A 21,460-nucleotide genomic window follows, 5' to 3' on the forward strand; every position below is an offset into this window, starting at 1 on the left:
TAATAATATATTATATACAAATGTATAATATATAATACATAATATATTATATTACATACAAATATATATATATAGCTGAAGGCCTTTTAATGATTCCCAATATTGAAATAATGATCTGGTGGACTTTGGTGATTTTCCAAATTCAGTATCAGAGGTTAACTTAAACTTTACCCAAACACACTTCAAAGCTGTAGGAGAGGACAGTTTTCCCACAGTGCTGTGAGTTCCTGGGGCTCCCTTTCTTATCTTTTCTTACCACTTGGATTCTTCCCCTTATTAGTCTATACCTGAAACTCAGCTCTCTCCAAGTTTCTGCAAAATTCCATTTGCTCTTAAGGATTTCATGAGTTCAGCAGATTTTTAGAAGTTACTCAGTGGCAGGCAGTGTTCTAGGACAGGTCCTATCATAGGGAATATGGCCTTTGGCCACGTTCTCCTCCCTGCAGTTTGTCTGGACCACAGAACACTCCTATCTACACACAGATGCCTCAGTGTCTTAGCTTCTACCCCATGAGGTATATTGATAAATGTTTTTTGTTGCATGTCATAACAATTGAAAATAGGGAGAAAATTTAAGTCATCTATTTCAGAAATTATGAAAGTCTCAGGAAAGTGTTGGGTGTTAAAACCTCTTGCCCTCTGAAGTTAGGTAATAAGAGAAAGCATATTCTGTAAAACTGACCATTTCCATTTCAGAGAATAGCATTTGTGGGAATTCAACAAGAAGAATATCAAAGATAATGATGGAAGCTTCACTTGAGCATTTAACACATACCAACACTTTTCCTTTGCTCATCTCACTATTCCTGTTATATAAATGAGGAAACTGCAGCTTAGGATAGGTAAAAACAAAACAAAACAAAAACCTTGCCCAAATGTTCATGAGTAGTGAAGGAGCAAATAGCAGAGCTGGGATTCCTTCTTTGGCAGCCTGACTCAGGACACGTGCACTTATCCATACTCACATCCCACTAAGAATGTGGAATGCTCTTTTTCACAGATGCATCTGCATGCACATAATTTTAGAAATAGAAAATAGGTGGAATGGTATTTTCCTACTTTTCATCACACTGTGATTAATAAGGCCTGGATTACCAGTAGCTGGGTCCTCTCTGGCATCCCAGGACTGCAAAGCTTCCATATTTCTGAGTATGTGCAGGAGCTTCAGGGACCAGGGCCTGAGCTTCAGGACCACGTCTGAATCTAGTCCTGAGCTTCAGGACCACATCATTGCAGCTGTCAGGATTGCATTGTCAGAGTCTAGGGGCTCTCCTAGCCACTGTCATTCCTGTCCCAGCAGACCTTGCTTACAATCTTCTCTCTGTGGTCTGGGGTTGTCCTTTACTCTGCTGCTGCCAAGACCCAATGTGGGCTATCTCCGCTCTGGGAAACCTCTGGAACCAAACTATATAGTATGGGCTGAGAGAAGAACACTGGCCTTTGATACTAGTACGAACAGTTTTCACATGGTTTGATAAAATTCATTTCCTTTTACTTAATACTCTGTCAATAAACATCTACAAATTTCAAAGCGAAGTCAAAAACCATTACAATACATATGCATGTATAGTATATATCAGTTGGGATCATATATGTATTTATACACATACATATGTGTGGGTGTATATATATATATATATATATATATATATATATATATATATGTACATATAAAATCAAGTTTAGGTCATATTCCTCTTCAACAAAGAAATAAATGCTTTCTAGAAGCAAAGAGAAGTTACCATACCTGTTCCAGTATCCTCCTCTGTGATTGAAGTTTCAGACTCGTTAGTTTGGTGAAGGGCAGAATGAACCACCTGGGTCTGCATGTCGCTAGCTCTTGAAGAACACATTTGGCCCAGGCATTGAGAACTCAGTGCACAGGCTGAGAGAAATCAGGATAACCTGTTGAAAAACAAGAACCATTCCACTTTAACTTTCTCTCAGATTCTTTCTTGCTTGCTTGCTTTCTTTCCTTTCCTTTCCTTTCCTTTCCTTTCCTTTCCTTTCCTTTCTTCCTTTCCTTTCTTTCCTTTTCTTTTCTTTTTTCTCTTTTCTTTCTCTCTCTTTTCCATTTTATTTTATTTTATTTTTCCGTAAGTTATTGGGGTACAGGTGGTATTTGGTTACATGAATGAGTTCTTTGGTGGTGGTTTGTGAGATTTTGGTGCACCCCTCACCCAAGCAGAATACACTGCACCCTATTTGTAGTCTTTTATCTCCCACTCTTCTCCCCAAGTTCCCAAAGTCCATTGTATCGTTCTTATGCCTTTGTGTCCTCACAGCTTAGCTCCCATATATCAGAGAGAACATACGATGTTTGGTTTTCCATTCCTGAGTTACTTCACTTAGAATAGTAGTCTCCAATCTCATCTTAGTCACTGCAAATGCTGTTAATCCATTCCTTTTTATGGCTGAGTAGTATTCCATCACATATATATAAGTTTGCTGAAAATGTATATATACACACACACACACACACACACACAGCACAGTTTCTTTATCCACTCATTGATTGATGAGTATTTGGGTTGGTTCCATGATTTTGCAATTGTGATTTGTGCTGCTATAAACATGTGTGTGCAAGTATCTTTTTAGAATAATGACTTCTTTTATTCTGGGTAGATACCCAGTAGTGGGATTGCTGGATCAAATGGTAGTTCTACTTTTAGTTCTTTAAGGAATCTCCACACTGTTTTCCATAGTGGCTGTACTAGTTTACATTCCCACCAGCAGTGTAGAAGTATTCCCTGATCACTGCATCTACGCCAGCGTCTACTGTTTTTTTATTATGGCTATTCTTGCAGGAGTAAGGTGGTATTGCACTGTGGTTTTGATTTGCATTTCCATGATCATTAGTGATGTTGAGCATTTTTTAATATGTTTGTTGGCCATTTGTATATCTTTTGAGAATTGTCTTTTCATGTCCTTAGACCATTTTTTGATGGGATTTTTTTTCTTACTGATTTGTTTCAGTTTTGTGTAGATTCTGAGCATTAGTCCTTTGTCAGATGTATAGATTGTGAAGGTTTTCTCCCACTCTATGGGTTGTCTGCTTGCTGACTGTTCTCTTTTGATGTGCAAAAGCTCTTTAGTTTAATTAGGTGACAGCTATTTATCTTTGTTTTTACTGCATTTGCTTTTGGGTTCTTGGTCATGAAATCCTTGCCTAAGCCAACGTCTAGAAGGGTTTTTCCAACGTTATCTTCTAAATTTTTATAGTTTCATGTCTTAGGTTTAAGTCCTTAATCCATCTTCAGTTGATTTTTGTTTAAGGTGAGAGATGAGGATCCAGTTTCATTCTCCTACATGTGGCTAGCCAATTATCCCAGCACCAGTTGTTGAAAAGGGGGGACTTTGTGTTTTTGTTTGCTTTGTCGAAAATCAGTTGGCTGTAAGTATTTGTGTTTATTTCTGGGTTCTCTATTCTGTTCCATTGGTCTATGGACCTATTTTTATATCAGTACCATGCTGTTTTGGTGACTATGGCCTTATAGTTTAGTTTGAAATCAGGTAGCATGATGCCTCCAGATTTGTTCTTTTTGCTTAATCTTGCTTTGGCTCTGAAGGCTCTTTTTGGTTTCATATGAGTTTTAGAATTTTTTTTTCTAATTCTGTGAAGAATGATGGTGATATTTTTATGGGAATTGTGTTGAATTTGCAGATTGCTTTTGGCAGTACGGTCATTTTCACAATATTGATTCTACCCATCTGTGAGCATGGGATGTGTTTCCATTTGTTTGTGTCATCTGTGATTTCTTTCAGTAATGTTTTGTAGTCTTCCCCGTAGAGGTCTTTTGCCTCCTCGGTTAGGTATATTCGTAAGTATTTTTATATATTTATTTATTTATTTTTGCAGCTAATGTAAAAGGGGTTGAGTTTTTTATTTGACTCTCTGCTTAGTTGCTGTTGGTGTATAGAAGAGGTGCTGACTTGTGTACATTAATCTTGTATCTGGAAACTTTGCTGAATTCTTTTATCAGTTCTAGGAGCTTTGTGGAGGAGTCTTTAGGGTTTTTGAGGTAAACTGTCATATCATCAGGAAACAGTGACAGTTTGACTTCCTCTTTCCTGATCTGGATGCCGTTTATTTCTTTCTCTTGTCTGATTACTTTGGGATCGGGCTTCCAGTACTATGTTGAAGAGGAGTGGTGAGTGTGGGCATCCTTGTCTTATTCTAGTTTTCAGAGGGAATGCTTTCAACTTTTCCCCATTCGGTGTTATGTTGGCTGTGGGTTTGTCATAGATGGCTTTTATTGCATTGAGGTATGTCCCTTGTATGCCAATTTTGCTGAAGGTTTTAATCATAAAGGAATGCTGGATTTTGTTGAATGCTTTTCCTTCATCTACTGAGATGATCATGTGATTTTTGTTTTTAATTCTGTTATTTGGTGTATCACATTTATTGACTTGTGTGTGTTGAACTATCCCTGCATATCTGGTATGAGACCCACTTGATCATGGTAGATTATTTTTTAATATGTTGTTGGATTCAGTTAGCTAGTATTCTGTTAAGGATTTTAGCATCTATGTTCTTCAGGGATATCAGTCTGTAGTTTTCTTTATTGGTTGTGTCCTTTCTTGGTTTTGGTATTAAGGTGATGCTGGCTTCACAAAATGAAGTAGGGAGGGTTCCTTCTTTCTCTATCTTGTGGAATAGTGTCAAAAGGATTGGTGCCAATTCTTTTTTGAATATCTAGTAGAATTCTGCTGTGAATCTGTCTGTTCCTGGACTTTTTTATGTTGTTAATTTTTTAGTTACCATTTCAGTCTCGCTGCTTGTTTTTGGTCTGTTCAGGGTATCTAATTCTTCCTGATTTAAGCTAGGAGGGTTGCATTTTTTCCAAGAACTTATCCATCTCTTCTAAGTTTTCCAGTTTACGTCCATAAACGTGTTTATAGAGCCTTGACTGATATTTTGTATTTGAGTGGTGTCAGCTGTAATATCACCTGTTTCGTTTCTTAGTGAGGTTATTTGGATTTTCTCTCTTCTTTTCTTGGTTAATCTTGCTAATGTTCTATCAATTTTATTTATCTTTTCAAAGAACCAGCTTTTTGTTTTATTTATCTTTTGTATTGTTTGTTTCTTTCAATTTCATTTGGTTCTGCTCTGATCTTGGTTATTTCCTTCCTTCTGCTGGTTTTGGGTTTGTTTTTTTCTTGTTGCTCTAGTTCCTTGAGGTGCAACCTTAGATTCTCTGTTTGTGCTCTTCATACTTTCTGATGTGACTGTTTAAGGCTATGAACTTTCCTCTTAGCACTGCCTTAGCTGTGTCCCAGCAGTTTAGATATGTTGTGTCATTATTGTCATTCAGTTCGAAGAATTTTTAAATTTCCATCTTGATTTTGTTTTTGACCCAGTGTTCATTCAGGAGCAGGTTATTTAATTTCCATGTATTTGCATGGTTTTGAAGGTTCCTTTTGGAATTGATTTCCAGTTTTATTCCACTGTGGTCTAAGAGAATGCTTGAAATAATTTTAATTTTCTTAAATTTATTGAGGCTTCTTTTATGGCCTATCATATGGTCTATCTTGGAGAAAGTTCCATGTGCTGTTGAATAGAACATGTATTCTGTGGTTGTTGGATGAAATGTTCTGTATATATCTGTTAAGTCCATTTGTTCCAAGGTATAGTTTAAATGCATTGCTTCTTTATCGATTTTCTGTCTTGATGACCTGTCTAGTGCTGTCAGTGGAGTATTGATGTCCCCCACTAGTACTGTGTTGCTGTGTATCTCATTTCTTAGGTCTACTAATAATTGTTTTATAAATTTGGGAGCTCCTGTGTTAGGTGCATATGTTTAGGATTGTGATATTTTCCTGTTGGATAAGGCCTTTTACCATTATATAATGTCCCTTTTTGTCTCTGTTAAACATGGTTGCTTTAAAGTTTGTTTTGTTTGATATACGAATAGCTATCCCTGCTCACTTTTGGTGTCCATTTGCATGAAATGCCTTTTTCCATCTCTTTAAGTTTATGTGAGTCCTTATGTTTTAGGTGAGTCTCCTGAAGGCCAGCAGATAGTTGGTTGGTGAGTTCTTATCCATTCTGCAATTCTGTATCTTTTAAGTGGAGCATTTAGGCCATTTACATTCAACGTTAGTATTGAAATATGAGGTACCATTGCATTCGTCATGCAATGGTATTTTTGTTTTATAGGTCCTGTGTGATTTATGCTTTAATGAGGTTCTGTTTTGATGTGTTTCCAGGATTTGTTTCAAGGTTTAGAGCTCCTTTTAGCAGTTCTTGTAGTGGTGGCTTGGTAATGGTAAATTCTCTCAGCATTTGCTTGTCTGAATATGACTGTATCTTTCCTTCATATATGATGCTTAGTTTTGCTGCATACAAAATTCTTGGCTGATAATTGTTTTGTTTGAGGAAGCTGAAGATATGGCCCCAATCCCTTCTAGCTCATAGGGTTTCTTCTGAGAAATATGGTGTTAATCTGATAGGTTTTTCTTTATAGGTTACCTGGTGCTTCTGTCTTACAGCTCTTAAGATTCTTTCCTTCGTCTTAACTTTGGATAACCTGATGACAATGTGCCTAGGTGAAGATCTTTTTGTGATACATTTCCCAGGTGTTCCTTGTGCTTCTTGTATTTGGATGTCTCGATCTCTAGCAAGGCTGGGGAAGTTTTCCTTGATTATTGCCCCAAATATGTTTTCCAAGCTTTTAGAATTGTCTTATTCTTCAAGAACACTGATTATTCTAAGGTTTGGTCGTTTAACATAATCCTAGACTCCTTGGGGACTTTGTTCATATTTTCTTATTCTTCTTTATTTGTCTTTGTTGTATTGAGCTAATTCAAAGACCTTGTCTTCGAGCTCTGAATTTCTTTCTTGTACTTGTTCAGTTCTATTGCTGAGATTTTCCTGAGCATTTCACATTTCTAAAAGTGTGTCCAAAGCTTTCTGAATTTTTTATTGCTTTTTCTTTAAGCCATCTATTTCCTTGAATATTTCTCCCTTCACTTCTTGTATCATTTTTTGGATTTCCTTACATTGGGCTTCACCTTTCTCTGGTCCCTCCCTGATTAGCTTAATAACTAACCTCCTTAATTCTTTTTCAGGCAAATCAGGGATTTCTTCTTGATTTGGATTCATTGCTGGTGAACTAGTGTGATTTTTGAGGGCGTTGAAGAGCCTTGTTTTGTCATATTACCAGGGTTGATTCTCTGGTTCCATCTCATTTGGGTAGGCTCTGTCAGAGGGAAGGTCTAGGGCTGAAGGCTGTTGTCAGATTTCTTTTTTGTCCCACAGGGTATTCCCTTGGTGTAGTACTCTCCCCCTTTTCCTGTGGATGTGGCTTCCTGTGAGCCAAACTGCAGTGATTGTTGTCTGTCTTCTGGGTCTAGCCACCCAGCCAGTCTACCTGGCTCCAGGCTGGTACTGGAGTTTGTCTGCACAGAGTCTTGTGATGTGAACCGTCTATGGGTCTCTCAGGTGTGGATATCAGTGCCTATTCCACTGGAGGTGGCAGAGGATGCAATGGATTCCGTGAGAGTCCTTAGCTTTGGTGGTTTAATGCTGTATTTTTGTGCTGGTTGGGCTTCTGCCAAGAGGTGGCACTTTGCAGGAAGCATCAGCTGTAGTAGTGTGGAGAGGGACCGGCAGTAGATGGGGCCCTAGACCTCCCAAGATTATATGCCCTTTGTCTTCCACTACTAGAAAGGTGGGTAGGTAGGGAAGGACTATGGGGAGTGGGACTAGGCCTGTCTGAGCTCAGACTCTCTTTGGCTGGGTCTTGCTTCAGCTGCTGTGGGGGATGAGGGTGAGATTTCCAGGACACTCGAGTTGTGAAAGTATTATGGCTGCCTCTGCTGAGTCATGGAGGTTGTCAGGAAAGTATGGGAAAGCTGGTAGCCACAGGCCTCACCCAGCTCCTATGCAAACCGAAGGGCTGGTCTCACTCACACTGTGACCCCAACAACAGCCCTGATTCTGTTTCCAGGTGGAGGGCAAGATGGGCTTGAAAACTTGCCCGAGGCTTTCTGCCTCCCAGCTGCGAAAGAAAAAGGCTTTAGTTCTTCCCCAGCCTATGAAGTCTGCAAGCTGGATTCAGATTTGTGCTCTCCCACGAGTTCTGGCCAGGAGGATTTTTGCCCTGTTCAAATTGTTACAAAGTTCACCTAGAGAATTCCTTCTCCCTGTGGAGTTTTACCCCCTGCTCCTCTGGCCACCCTCCAGATGGATCCTTGTGGTGCCAGGCAGGAATGGGCTGCTTGGGGACCCAAAGAGCTCGCAGGGCCTTTCTGTTGCTTGCTCTACCCCTGTATTTCTCTTGGTTCAGCTCTCTAACTTGACTCAGCTCCAGGTAAAGTCTGAAACTTCTCCCACAAACAAACCTTCAACTTCTCCAGTGGGGGCGTGTGTTCAGGAGAGGAGGGCCTCCCTTTCCCAGTTCCGCAGCTGGGGCACTCACAGTATTTGGGGTGTCTCCTGGGTCCTGCAGGAACAGTCTGCTTCCTTCAGAGGGTCTGTGGGTCCTCTCAGGATTGCTGGTTTTTTCTTGCAGTCAATCTGGAGCTAAAATTCACAGTGCAAGCCTCCATACGCTGCTCTGTACAGAGCACAATCTAGTCCTGCCTCCCATCCACCATGATTCTCCCTCCTCTCAGATTCCCTTAATTTCATCTTTAAAATGGAGATGATTTTGGTTCTGCATGTGAGGAGCTTGGAAGTTGTCACTTCCATCTTCACACTAGAAAAAAACGTAACAGACTAAAAATCAACAACTCTTCTTGTATCTATCAGAGAAATGAAGTCATAGGGCAAATCACTGCCCCTCATAACTGGAGTGACAGACAGGCAGATACAGAAAATCACAACAGAGTAGAAACTTCTGTGGGAACTAGCACTGAAGTAGAAAAACCTGAGCTGGCCAGGCTCAGTGGCTCACACGTGTAATCCTAGCACTTTGGGAGGCTGAGGCAGGCAGAACTCTTGAGGTCAGGAGTTTGAGATCATCTTGGCCAACATAGTGAAACCTTGTTTCTACTAAAAGTATAAAAATTAGCCGAATGTGGTGGTAGGCACTGAGCGCCTGTAATCCCTGCTACTTGGGAGGCTGAGGCAGGAGAATCGCTTACACCCGGGAGGTGGAGGTTGCAGTGAGCCAAGATTGTGCCATTGCACTCCAACCTGGGTGACAAGAGTGAAACTCCGTCTCAAGAAATAAAAAAAAGAGGGCTTCTGTTCCAAGGTGGCTGAATAGGAACAGGTCTGGTCTGCAGCTCCCAGCATGATCGAACAGAAGACGGGTGATTTCTGCATTTCCAACTGAGGTACCTGGTTCATCTCATTGGGACTGGTTGGACAGTGGGTGCAGCCCACGAAGGGTGAGCTGAAGCAGGGCAGGGCGTTGCCTCACCTGGGAAGCACAAGGGGTCAGGGGATTTCCCTTTCCTAGCCAAGAGAAGCCGTGGCAGACTGTTTCTGGAAAAATGGGTCACTCTGCCTAAATACTGCACTTCTCCCACTGTCTTAGCAACCGGCAGACCAGGAAATTCTCTCCCATGTGTGGCTTGGCAGGTCCCACGCCAACAGAGCCTTGCTTACTGATAGCACAGCAGTCTGAGATCGACCTGCAAGGTGGCAGCCTGGTGGGGGAGGGGGCGTCTGCCATTGCTGAGGCTTGAATAGGTAAACAAAGTGGCTGAGAAGCATGAACTGGGTGGAGCCCACTGCAGCTCAGCAACTCCTACTGCCTTTATAGACTCCCCCTCTGTGGGCAGGGCATAGCTGAACAAAAGGCAACAGAAACTTCTGCAGACTTAAACGTCCCTGTCTGACAGCTCTGAAGAGAGCAGTGGTTCTCCCAGCGTGGGGTTTGAGCTCTGAGAATGGACAGACTGCCTCTTCAAGTGGGTCCCTGAGCCCCGTGTAGCCTAACTGGGAGACACCTCCCACTAGGGGCCAACAGACCTCATATAGGTGGGTGCCCCTCTGGGATGAAGCTTCCAGAGAAAGGATCAGGCAGCAATATGTGCTGTTCTGCAATATTTGCTGTTCTGCAGCCTCCGCTGGTAATACCTAGGCAAACAGGGTCTGGAGTGGACCTCCAGCAAACTCCAGCAGACCTGCAGCTGAGGGACCTGTTGAAGGAAAACTAACAAACAGAAAGGAATAGCATCAACATCAACAAAAAGGACATCCACACCTAAGCCCCATCTGTAGGTCACCAACATCAAAGACCAAAGGTAGATAAAACCACAGATGGGGAGAAACCAGAGCAGAAAAGCTGAAAATTCCAAAAACCAGAGCGCCTCTTCTCCTCCAAAGGATCACAGCTCCTCGCCAGCAACAGAACAAAGCTGGACAGAGAATGACTTTGACGAGTTGACAGAAGTAGGCTTCAGAAGGTCAGTAATAACAAACATCTCCGAGCTAAACAAGCGTGGTCTAACCTGTCGCAAGGAAGTTCAAAACCTTAAAAAAAGGTTAGATTAACAGCTAACTAGAATAAACAGTGTAGAAAAGACTTTAAATGACCTGATGGAGTTGAAAACCATGGCACGAGAACTTCGTGATGCATGCACAAGCTTCAATAGCCAATTCGATCTAGTGGAAGAAAGGAGATCAGTGATTGAGGATCAAATTAATGAAATAAAGCAAGAACACAAGATTAGAGAAAAAAGAGTAAAAAGAAATGAACAAAGCCTCCAAGAAATATAGGACTATGGGAAAAGACCAAATATACGTTTGATTGGTGTACCTGAAAGTGACGGGGAGAAGGGAACCAAGTTGGAAAACACTCTTCAGGATATTATCCAGGAGAACTTCCCCAACCTAGCAAGGCAGGCCAACATTCAGATTCAGGAAATACTGAGAATGCCACAAAGATACTCCTTGAGAACAGCAACCCCAGGACACATAATTGTCAGATTCACCAAGGTTGAAATGAAGGAAAAAATGTTAAGGGCAGCAAGAGAGAAAGGTTGGGTTACCCACAAAGGAAAGCCCATCAGACTAACAGCTGATCTCTCGGCAGAAACCCTAGAAGTCAGAAGAGAATGGGGGCCAATATTCAACATTCTTAAAGAAAAGAATTTTCATCCCAGAATCTCATATCCAGCCAAACTAAGCTTCATAAGTGAAGGAGAAATAAAATCCTTTACAGACAAGCAAATGCTGAGAGATTTTTGTCACCAGCAGGCTTGCCTTACAAGAGCTCTTAAAGGAAGCACTAAACGTGGAAGGAGACAACCAGTACCAGCCACTGCAAGAACATCCCAAATTGTAAAGACCATTGATGCTATGAAGAAACCGCATCAATTAATGGGCAAAATAACCAGCTAACATCATAATGACAGATCAAATTCACACATAACAATGTTAACCTTAAATGTAAATAGGCTAAATACCCCAATTAGAAGACACAAACTGGCAAATTGGATAAAGAGTCCAAACCCATCAGTGTGCTGTATTCAGGAGACCCATCTTACTTGCAGAGACACATGTAGGCTCAAAATAAAGGGATGGAGGAAGATCTACCAAGCAAATGGAAAGCAAAAAAAGAGCAGGGGTTACATCTTGCAAAGGGCTAATATCCAAAATCTACAAAGAATCCACAAAGAACTTAAACAAATTTACAAGAAAAAAACAAACAACCCCATCAAAAATTGGGCAAAGGATATGAACAGACGCTTCTCAAAAGAAGACATTTATGCAGCCAACAGACACATGAAAAAATGCTCATCATCACTTGTCATCAGAGAAATGCAAATCAAAACCACAATGAGATACTATCTCATGCTAGTTAGAATGGCGATCATTAAAAAGTCAGGAAACAACAGATGCTGGAGAGGATGTGCAGAAATAGGAACACTTTTACACTGTTGGTGGGAGTGTGAATTAGTTCAACCATTGTGCAAGACAGTGTGGCAATTCCTCAAGGATCTAGAACTAGAAATACCATTTGACCCAGAGATCCCATTACTGGGTATATACCTAAAGGATTAGAAATCATGCTACTATAAAGACACATGCACACGGATGTTTATTGTGGCACTATTCACAATAGCAAAGACTTGGAACCAACCCAAATGCGCATCAATGATAGACTGGATAAAGAAAATGTGGCACATATACACCGTGGAATACTATGCAGCAATAAAAAATGGTGAGTTCATGTCCTTTGTAGGGACATGGATGAAGCTGGAAACCATCATTCTCAGCAAACTATCACACAAGGACAGAAAACCAAACACCGCATGTTCTCACTTTTAGGTGGGAATTGAACAGTGAGAACACTTGGACTTAGGGCAGGGAACATCACACACTGGGACCTGTCATGGGGTGGGGGGCAGGGGGAGGGATAGCATTAGGAGAAATACCTAATGTAAATGACGTGTTGATGGGTGCAGCAAACCATCATGGCACATGTGTACCTATGTAACCTGCATGTTGTGCACATGTACCTAGAACTTAAAGTATAATAAAGAAAAGAAAAAGAAAAGAAAAACCTGAACTATAATTGCATTGCTGGAGGCTCAGTGTGGACCAGTCAGAGAGAAGAATTCCAGGGGGTGCCAGTCTTAGAGGGCCCCTTCACGCTTTTTACATTTTACCTTCAGGAGCCCTTGCAGGTCCTCCAGTGAAGATCAGAGAAAAATGTCTCATTTTTCCAGCAGGGGAAAGGGGAAAGTAGCCTTTGAAATGTACCAGAAGGTTCTGTTCCTTTAAAAAGGGGATGCTAATGGTTGAACTAGTTACACCTTCTAGGGATAGTGCAAACATTAGGTGTGATAATACATGTAAAGCACATAGAACATGTAAGACTTGTGCTGCTGTTGTAATTTAGCCATATTCCTGTACATAAGCTGAGAGTTATCCACATCTACTAAAGAAGATACACATGAGTTGGAGATCCAGAGAAAGGCTGAAAGGAGAAAGGTGAAATTTAGCTTGAGGAATGCCTTTATACCTTTAAAATGTATAATGGTTTGCATCTTGAAAGCATTACCATAATTTGGCGTACTATTGTATACATTATCCTATGAGTCCCATAAAAATAGTTATTCATTCCCTGCTAAGGTAAAGAAAAAAGATAAATAAAATTTCTGAATCTGACCTTTTCCGGGCCCCTTTACTTCAGAAGCCAGGATTAGGATGTAAACCTTCCAGCGCCTTGGCCACTTCCTGTTCCCTGGGCAGCCCTTTCAGCTTGATGATGAGTTGTAAGCAGTGAACCGGCTCCTACAAGAGCAAACAGTAGCAGATCCATGGAGAAATTGCTGGCCAGAGATTGCAAAGCACATCACAATTCTAATCGATTCTGAGAGACAAACATGGAGACCTGCAAACCTGTGCAAACCTGTGTGCAGATGAGGACTTTCACCAGGAGAAATAGCCTGGAGTCCAGACGACAGACGTTTGGAAATGCTAACTTTAAATATTTTCTTTCCTGGCTTTAAAAATTTAGCCTTTACTTTGAAGCTGTCAGAAAAAAATGATTTTTGTTTTTTGGTGTGTGTGTGTGTGTGTGTGTGTGTTTGTGTATGTGTACATACGTTTTTATTTCTCTTGGGCAAATCCCTAGGAGTGGGATTGTTAGGTCATATGGTAAATACAATTTAACTTCATGAGAAACTGCTAAACTGTTTGTCAGACAGGCTGTGCCATTTTAAACAGTCTCAGCAGCAATTTATGAGGATTCCAGTTGCTCCACGTCCTTGCCAGCAATTGTTGTCAGGTTTTAATTTTTTTTTTCTAATTGTAGCTATTATAATAGGTATACAGTGGTATCTCACTGGGGTCTTAATTTGCATTTTCTAATATGAACAATGTTGAGTATGTTTTTTTGTTTGCAATTTGCCATTTTCTTTTCTTTTTTCACAGGTGACAACGATTGAGGTTTCAATCTACTTTATGTATTTCTACACTTCCAATACATATATCCCATCCTTATTTTTAGCCTTCTAATTTCAAAGAAGAATTGCATTTTTTTTTGGATAGTTTACCCTAGTTCCTCCTTCCATCCTTTACCTTAGCAGGGAATGACTCAGACTATTATCAATAGTAGTAGCTGGAATATAGTAACTTTATTTTATTTAACTTTTATTTTAAGTTTAGGGGTACATGCGCAGGTTTGTACATAGGTAAATTTGTGTCATGGGGTTTGTTGTACAGACTATTCCATCATCCAGGTATTGAGCCCAGTACCCCTTAGTTATTTTTCCTAATCCTCTCCCTCCTCCACTTCACTGTCCGATAGGCCCCAATGTGTTTTGTTTCCCTCTATGTGTCCATGTGTTCTCATCATTTAGCTACCACTTGTAAGTGAGAAAATGAAGTATTTGGTTTTCTGTTCCTGAGTTAGTTTGCTAAGAATAATTGCCTCCAGCTCCATCCCATGTTCCTGCAAAAGACATTTTTATGGCTGCATAGGATTCCATGGTATATGTATCACATTTTCTTTATCCAGTCTACCATTGATGGGCATTTAGGTTGATTCCATATCTTTCCTATTGTGAATAGGGTGATAATGAACATATACGTGCATGTGCCTTTATAATAGAACAATGTCTGGTCCTTTGGGTATATACCCAGTGGTGAGATTGCTGGGTCTAATGGCATTTCTGTTTTTAGGTCTTTGGGGAATTGCCACACTGTCTTCCACAATGGTTGGACTAATTTACACTCCTACCGACAGTATATAAGCATTCCTTTTTCTCTGCAACCTTGCCAGAATCTGTTATTTTTTGATTTTTTAGTAATAGCCATTCTGACTGGTGTGAAATGGTATCTCATTGTGGTTTTGATTTGCATTTCTGTAATGATCAGTGATGTTGACCTTTTTTTCATATGTTGGCCACATGTATGTCTGCATTTGAAAAGTGTCTGTTCATGCACTTTGCCTACTTTTTAATGGGGTTTTTTATTGTTCTCTTGTAAATTTGTTTATGTTCCTTATAGATGCAGTATATTAGACATTCGTTAGAGGCATAGCTTGCAAAAAATTTCTCCCATTCTGTAGGTTGTCTTTTCACTCTGTTGATAGTTTCTTTTGCTGTACAGAAGCTCTTTAGTTTAATTAGAACCTATTTGCCAATTTTTGCTTTTGTTGCAGTTGGTTTTGGCATCTTTGTCATGAAATCTTTGCCTGCTGCTACATCAATAATGGTATTGCCTAGGTTGTCTTCTGGGGTTTTTATAGTTGTGTTTTATGTTTAAGTCTTTAATCCATCTTGAGTTAGTTTTTGTATACCATGTAAGGAAGGGGTCCAGTTTCAATCTTCTGCATACTGCTAGCCAGTTCTCCCAGCGGCATTTATTGAATAGGGAGTCCTTTCCTCATTGCTTGTTTTTGTCAGGTTTGTTGAAGATCAGATAGTTGTAGGTGCGTGGTCTTATTTCTGGGTTTTCTATTCTGTTCCATTGGTCTATGTGTCTTGTTTTCGTACCAGTATCATTCTGTTTTGGTTATTGTAGCCCTGTAGTATAGTTTGAAGTTGGGTAGCATGATGCCTCCAGCGTTGTTCTTTTTGCTTAAGATTGCCTTGGCTATTCATGCTCTTTTTTGGTTCAATATGAATTTTAAAATAGTTTTTTCTAGTTCTGTGAAGAATGTCATTGGTAGTTTAATAGGAATATCATTGAATCTATAAATTGCTTTGGGCAGTGTACCCATTTTAATGATATTGCTTCTTCCTGTCCATCAACATGGACTGTTTTTCCATTTGTTTGTGTCATCTCTGATTTCTTTGAGCAGTGTTTTGTAGTTGTTTTTGTAAAGATCTTTCACTTCCCTGGTTAGCTGGTTAGCTGTGTTCCTAGGTGTGTGTGTATATATATATATTTGTGGCAGTTGTGAATGGAATTGCATTCCTGATTTAGCTTTTCAGCTTGACCGCTGTTGGTGTATAGGAATGCTAGTGATTTTTGCACATTAATATTTTTGTATCACGAGACTTTGCTGAAGTTGTTTATCAGCTTAAGGAGCTTTTGGGCCAAGGCTATGGGGTTTTCTAAATATAGGATCATGTAGTCTGCAAACAGGGATAGTTTGACTCCCTGTCTTCCTATTTGGATGACTTTCATTTCTTTCTCTTGCCTGATTGCCCTGACCAGGACTTCCAATACTATGTTGAATAGGAGTGGTGAAAGAGGGCATCCTTGTCTTGTGCTGGTTTTCAAGGGGAATGCTTCCAGCTTTTGCCCATTCAGTATGAAACGTAATAACTTTGAAACAACTTATTTTTGTTTTTAATGGCTTAGTACAGTTTAGATTTGTGAGTGGCCAAGTGAATTCCTGTAAATAATTTCTTTTTCCTGTGTTAGTTGAAAAACAAATGTGAACAACTCTGAAGGAGGCTGTGGTTACATGTTTTAATCAGAGGTAACCGATTTGGTTCCTAGTCAGTAGAACTTCTGGGAAAACAATAGTTAAAATTTAAAATGACACAACAACTAAATCCATGATCTATTCACTGCTATTGAACCAAGGCCTACCTGGACCAACAACACAGTGGCTTTCCAAGACACCATCTTTTAAAGATGAAGAATTTGCTTCTCATTTTGAATTCCTTAATGACATTCTGTTGAGGTCTCACCCATAGATTTATATATTCAACAGGCTAAAAAGTTAATTGTTATTTGTCTAAAAAGTGATTACCATTTTGATGAGGGCCTTAGATGAACACATAAAATACATACTGATCAAATTTAGGAATGACACAAATCTGAAAAAGATAACTAATATTTTTGATGAAGGGATTGTCAGATCACAATTGAGTTGTAAATCAAAGCAAACAAGAGTAAATTTAACAGACTACACATAAAGGTTGACACTTCCATAAAAAAATAAGTTGTCAAGTATAGAATGGGAATAGAAGAAACCTATATTCATAACAGTTAATGTGAAAATACTGATGAGCATTTTAAGTCAAGTGTGATAATATATAATGGTTTCATTCTACTTTGGACTAAGTAGATAAATATCTAGAATATTGTGACCAATTATGAAAGCCACACATAGGACTTTGAAAATATGAAGAGGTGTCAGTTTTAACCTAGCAGGATGTGTTCGATTTTTCAGACACGTCCTATGTGGAAGAGAGGCTAAATCAGTTGGGATCATCCAAGCAGGAGGAGAGAAAGCTTATGGAGCCCGAGGGTTCCTTCAGATACCTGAAGTTCTCTCTATGCTGTAAAGGCTGCTTCACAGCATAGTGAACATCTTGTTGCTCAGTGTGAAGGATGAAGCTAGGACAACAACCTCAGAAGATGGATGCCATGAAAGGGACATGGGATGGGTGGGAAGTTGCACGGCCTTTGAAGATTCTTTCCAACTCTATGATTATTTGTTATTTGAAGTTCAAGATTAATGCCATTTGAAGAGTTATTTTTGTATATCTTTTATGAAATTTGATGTGCCCCTTGCCTGTTCCTGTTTTCAAATTTCAGCTATGTTTCCCCATGAAAATTTTGAGAATGTTCACATGACTTTAGTATTTAGAGATATCAGTAAACTTACATAGTGCCTGTCTGTAAGCCTCTTTGACATTCGTGTGCTGTCAAATTGCTTCACTTGTGGTCTCAGCAAGATTAGGGCTGTTTCTTTCTTCATCCTCTGAGCTAGGATTTATTTCATTATTCTAAAGTTATACAAAAACACACATACATTCCAAATGCATATCTTTTTGGATCTTTGTGGAATCTTATTAGGTGTGTTAAATTAGGGAATAGTAAAAAAAAAAAAAAGAAAGAAACCATAAACAGTCTTCAAGAGTAAGTGAGTTAATAACTTTTTCTAATTAATTCTTTAGAGGCTGTTCCTGAGAAGAATTTTGCTGGGTACACATGTCCACCAGCTCTGTGTCCCTCCTAGACACCCTCTTTTGCCCCCATTACCTTCTTTGCTGCTAACACAACAAGGTATATTAGCCCTTGAAATTAAAGATATTGCTGTCCCAGTTGTGCTTGTCTTCATCTAAATGCATACAGTCATATTCCAAAAGACTATATATTAGTGATATCTATATAGTTCACCCTTCATATCCATTAGTTCCCATGTGTGGAGTGAACTAGCTGCAGATAGAAAATATTTGGGAAAAAATTTCATGTGTACTGAACATGTACAGACTTTTTTTTCTTGTTATCATTTCCTAAATAATACAGAATAATAACCACGGTTTACATAGCATTTACATTGTGTTAGGTATTGTAAATAATCTGTAAATAATTTAAACTGTACAGGAGAATATGCATAAGTTATATGTGAATACCACACCATTTTATATCAAGTACTTGAGCCTCTGCAGATTGTGGTGTCCATGGGAGGTACTGGAACCAACCCCTATAGATACTGAGGGACAATTATGTTTCTTCAGGTTTTGAAACCAACTTAATTTTGGAATGGGACCTGAAATTGATAGCAGCAGTCTTCATTACAACTTTTGAGGTATCCTAGAGATCCTCAGGCCTCAGTTTGAATGCCACTGTAGGGTTATGGGGCTGCAACAGATAGTAAGCTATCAGGCCAAGTAAGTGAGCAGCTCTAGGAAATATATAGCATCTCTTTTCTGGCTGTGGCTTAGCTGATCATTCTTACCAGACCCCCAAATCCAGTCTGGTTCATATGAAAAAAGGTAAAATGATCTTCTTAATGAAGGCCATTTTTAGGCCTGTTTGAATTTAGCAGCTCATATAGGAGATGAATTTAGCAGCTCATATAGGAGAGGAGCATTAAATGATGAAAGGGCAGGAATAGCACTGCAGGAATAGCACTGCCAAATGAAACAGTTAACTGGCTTTCTGGGGAACCAGAAATCATCATGGCAAGAGATCATTGTTCAAACTAGTGGTCAAGAGTTGCAATCCTACTTTTGCCCTTGGCCGGCATGTGTTGGGGAAAGTTGACCTTAGCATGTGGGCTGGTGGGCCAAAAAAGAAAGTGATGCTATCTGCCTGTTTTAGAGGCCGACCTCTGCCCACTGGGAGGCGTTTGTTATAGGTTTTCACAATTTCTAAATATATTTGTGTGGCTGTATAGACTTAAAAAGAGAAATGCTTAGGCTTATGTTTAATAAGAAAATGTAAAATGCAATTTGAGTCTTTATTATCCTTAACTTTCATGAAATACACACGGGTGTTTTGTTTGTCCTTATTCTTATACATAAAATTGCATTATCTTGCTGGTATTAAGTATTTGTAGAAGAGGAATACACGATCCCACCATTTCCCTTTTTCCTTTTTCCTCAGTTTTCTGTAAACATACGTGTACACACAGACACAGAGACACACAGACACCCACACCCCTGACTTCAGGTAACCAATATTGTTCTAGATGAGGCTGAGCACTGTTTACTGTTTCTAACATTTTTCCGTCTCTTGGAGCCTCTCCCTTTTCCTCCCCCTACCCCAAAGAGAAACAAGTAACTATTAATCAGCTTTTATGGGAAATGGAAAATAGACTGTCTAGCCTAGCATTGTACAATAGAGCTTTCTGCAATTATGCCAATGTTCTGTATTTGCACTGTCCAGTATAGTAGCCATTAGTCATATGTTGCTATTTTGCACTTGAAATGTGGCTAGTATGATTGAGGAACTGAATTTCTAATTTTGTTTCATATTAATGTAAATTTAAATCACCATATGTGACTAGTGGCTACCGTATTAAACAGAATAACAATTGCCAAATAATTTATAGCATCAGAAAATGTGCTGAGCAAATGTACTAATCAGTGGCATGCAACATTCTAAATACCTCTTTTCTATATTGAGCTAAACGGTACTTAGAAGTAATGCAATATCATTTTTGATAGATGTTAAGATGATCAAAAAAGATGAATAAAAGCCAATATCCACCTAAAGCATTTGTAATTGATTGTAGAGACCATTTTCTATTTTATGCTAGATGCTTTACATATCTGCTTTACAGCTGTATCATCTATTATTTTCACAAGAATTCCAAGTTAGATACTATATTTTCCCATTTCATCTAAGGCAGGAAACTGCAGCAAACCAATTTAAAATAACAAACCAAGGTCACACAGCCAGTAAGTAGTGGAGCCAAGTTTTGAACCCAGGTCAGGCTCTCCTTTGATGCATTTCACAATGAATATTTCCGACATGATCTTCTAGGGCAGTAGTGCATGCCTCCCTAGTCGTCATTTGGAAGTAGGGCAGGTGTCAAGAACATGAGCCCTGGCACCACACTGCTTGTTTGAATCCTGCCTCTACTATTAATACCTGTATGAAGCTGAGCAAGTTACTTAATATCTCTGGGCCTCAATTTTCTCATTTTAAAAGTACCCGTCTCATTGGGTTACTGTGAGGGATTAAATAAGTTAGTATCCGGCACATTGTTTGAACTATATATATTTGCCATCATAATTATTTTTAATTTAAAAGACACGGCCATTTATGTTAGGATGTTGATTTGATATGATAATAAATGAAGTAGAGATAGGCTTTGGGTGTGCTTCCCTATGAAATAAGAGAGATTCGAATCATTCAGATAATTCAGGAAGAAATACCCTGCTGTTCAGCCACTTTGGTGTCTCCGTCAGTAGGATTATAAAGTTTCAGAGCCCACATGCCCTGGCCAATTTCTCATCTCTTTGCTTGTCATGTTACCCTTATAGACATCCCCTTTGGTGTCTTTGATTGGTTCTGAATGCTGAGCAGTGACATGCACCAACACAGCTGGAAAGGCCTGTAAGATTTGCTATTCTGTCTTCCAGCAGGGAATTATTGCCATGGATACCATTATCAGAGGAAGACTGGGGAGCACTCTCCACTCACCTCCTGAGTGTCTGACATCTGTTTCTGGCAAGGCCAATAATGAGTATGCTGCTAGCTTCATATCAAATGAGAGTCTGATCCACACCTATTTTGTTTTTGTTTTGTTTTGTTTTTATCACAGATGGCCTCTGCCCAAGATGCCAGGTATGGCCAGAAAGACTCCTCTGATCAGAACTTTGACTACATGTTCAAATTACTCATCATCGGCAATAGCAGTGTGGGGAAGACATCTTTTCTATTCCGTTACGCAGATGACTCCTTTACATCTGCATTCGTCAGCACAGTTGGGATCGATTTCAAAGTAAAAACTGTATTCAAAAATGAAAAGAGAATCAAGCTTCAGATTTGGGTAAGTGGCTTTGAACTGGCAGTGTTCATCAGGCTGGGGTGTTGAACATATCCATTTGTAAGGGAGAAACTTTCTGCCTTGTTCTATCCCCAGGGCATCCACAAACCTCAATTTCCAGCTTCTTTGCTGCAGAACATTCTGTTTCAAAGAAAGTAGTGGTGATGCCTCTTTAAGATATGAAGGGTGGATTATTATGCCTTGTTGTCATGTGGTGCTCCTTAAGAGTCTTCAGAATTAAAAAAAGAAAATCCAAACCTCTATCTTGTTGATGGTGGAAGGAACACTTTAAGTCTGGCTTTGCCTTTGATGATCTCTGTAACCTTGAGAAAGTCTGTGACTGCTTCTCTGACATTTTTGTAATC

General features: G+C 39.6%; 1 protein-coding gene across 2 annotated transcripts in view; it reads left to right on the forward strand.

The window, feature by feature from the left end:
* Nucleotides 1-21,460, forward strand: part of RAB3C (RAB3C, member RAS oncogene family) — a 310,982-nt gene that overhangs the window by 15,103 nt on the left and 274,419 nt on the right. For both annotated transcript variants that reach the window (XM_012497443.2, XM_003265956.4), the window contains exon 2: nucleotides 20,871-21,098. In XM_012497443.2, coding sequence (XP_012352897.1) covers nucleotides 20,871-21,098 — 228 coding nt within the window. The remainder of the gene's footprint in view (nucleotides 1-20,870; nucleotides 21,099-21,460) is intronic.

This window comes from Nomascus leucogenys, chromosome 18 (assembly GCF_006542625.1).
Source record: "Nomascus leucogenys isolate Asia chromosome 18, Asia_NLE_v1, whole genome shotgun sequence".
Classification (NCBI taxonomy): Eukaryota; Metazoa; Chordata; class Mammalia; order Primates; family Hylobatidae; genus Nomascus; species Nomascus leucogenys.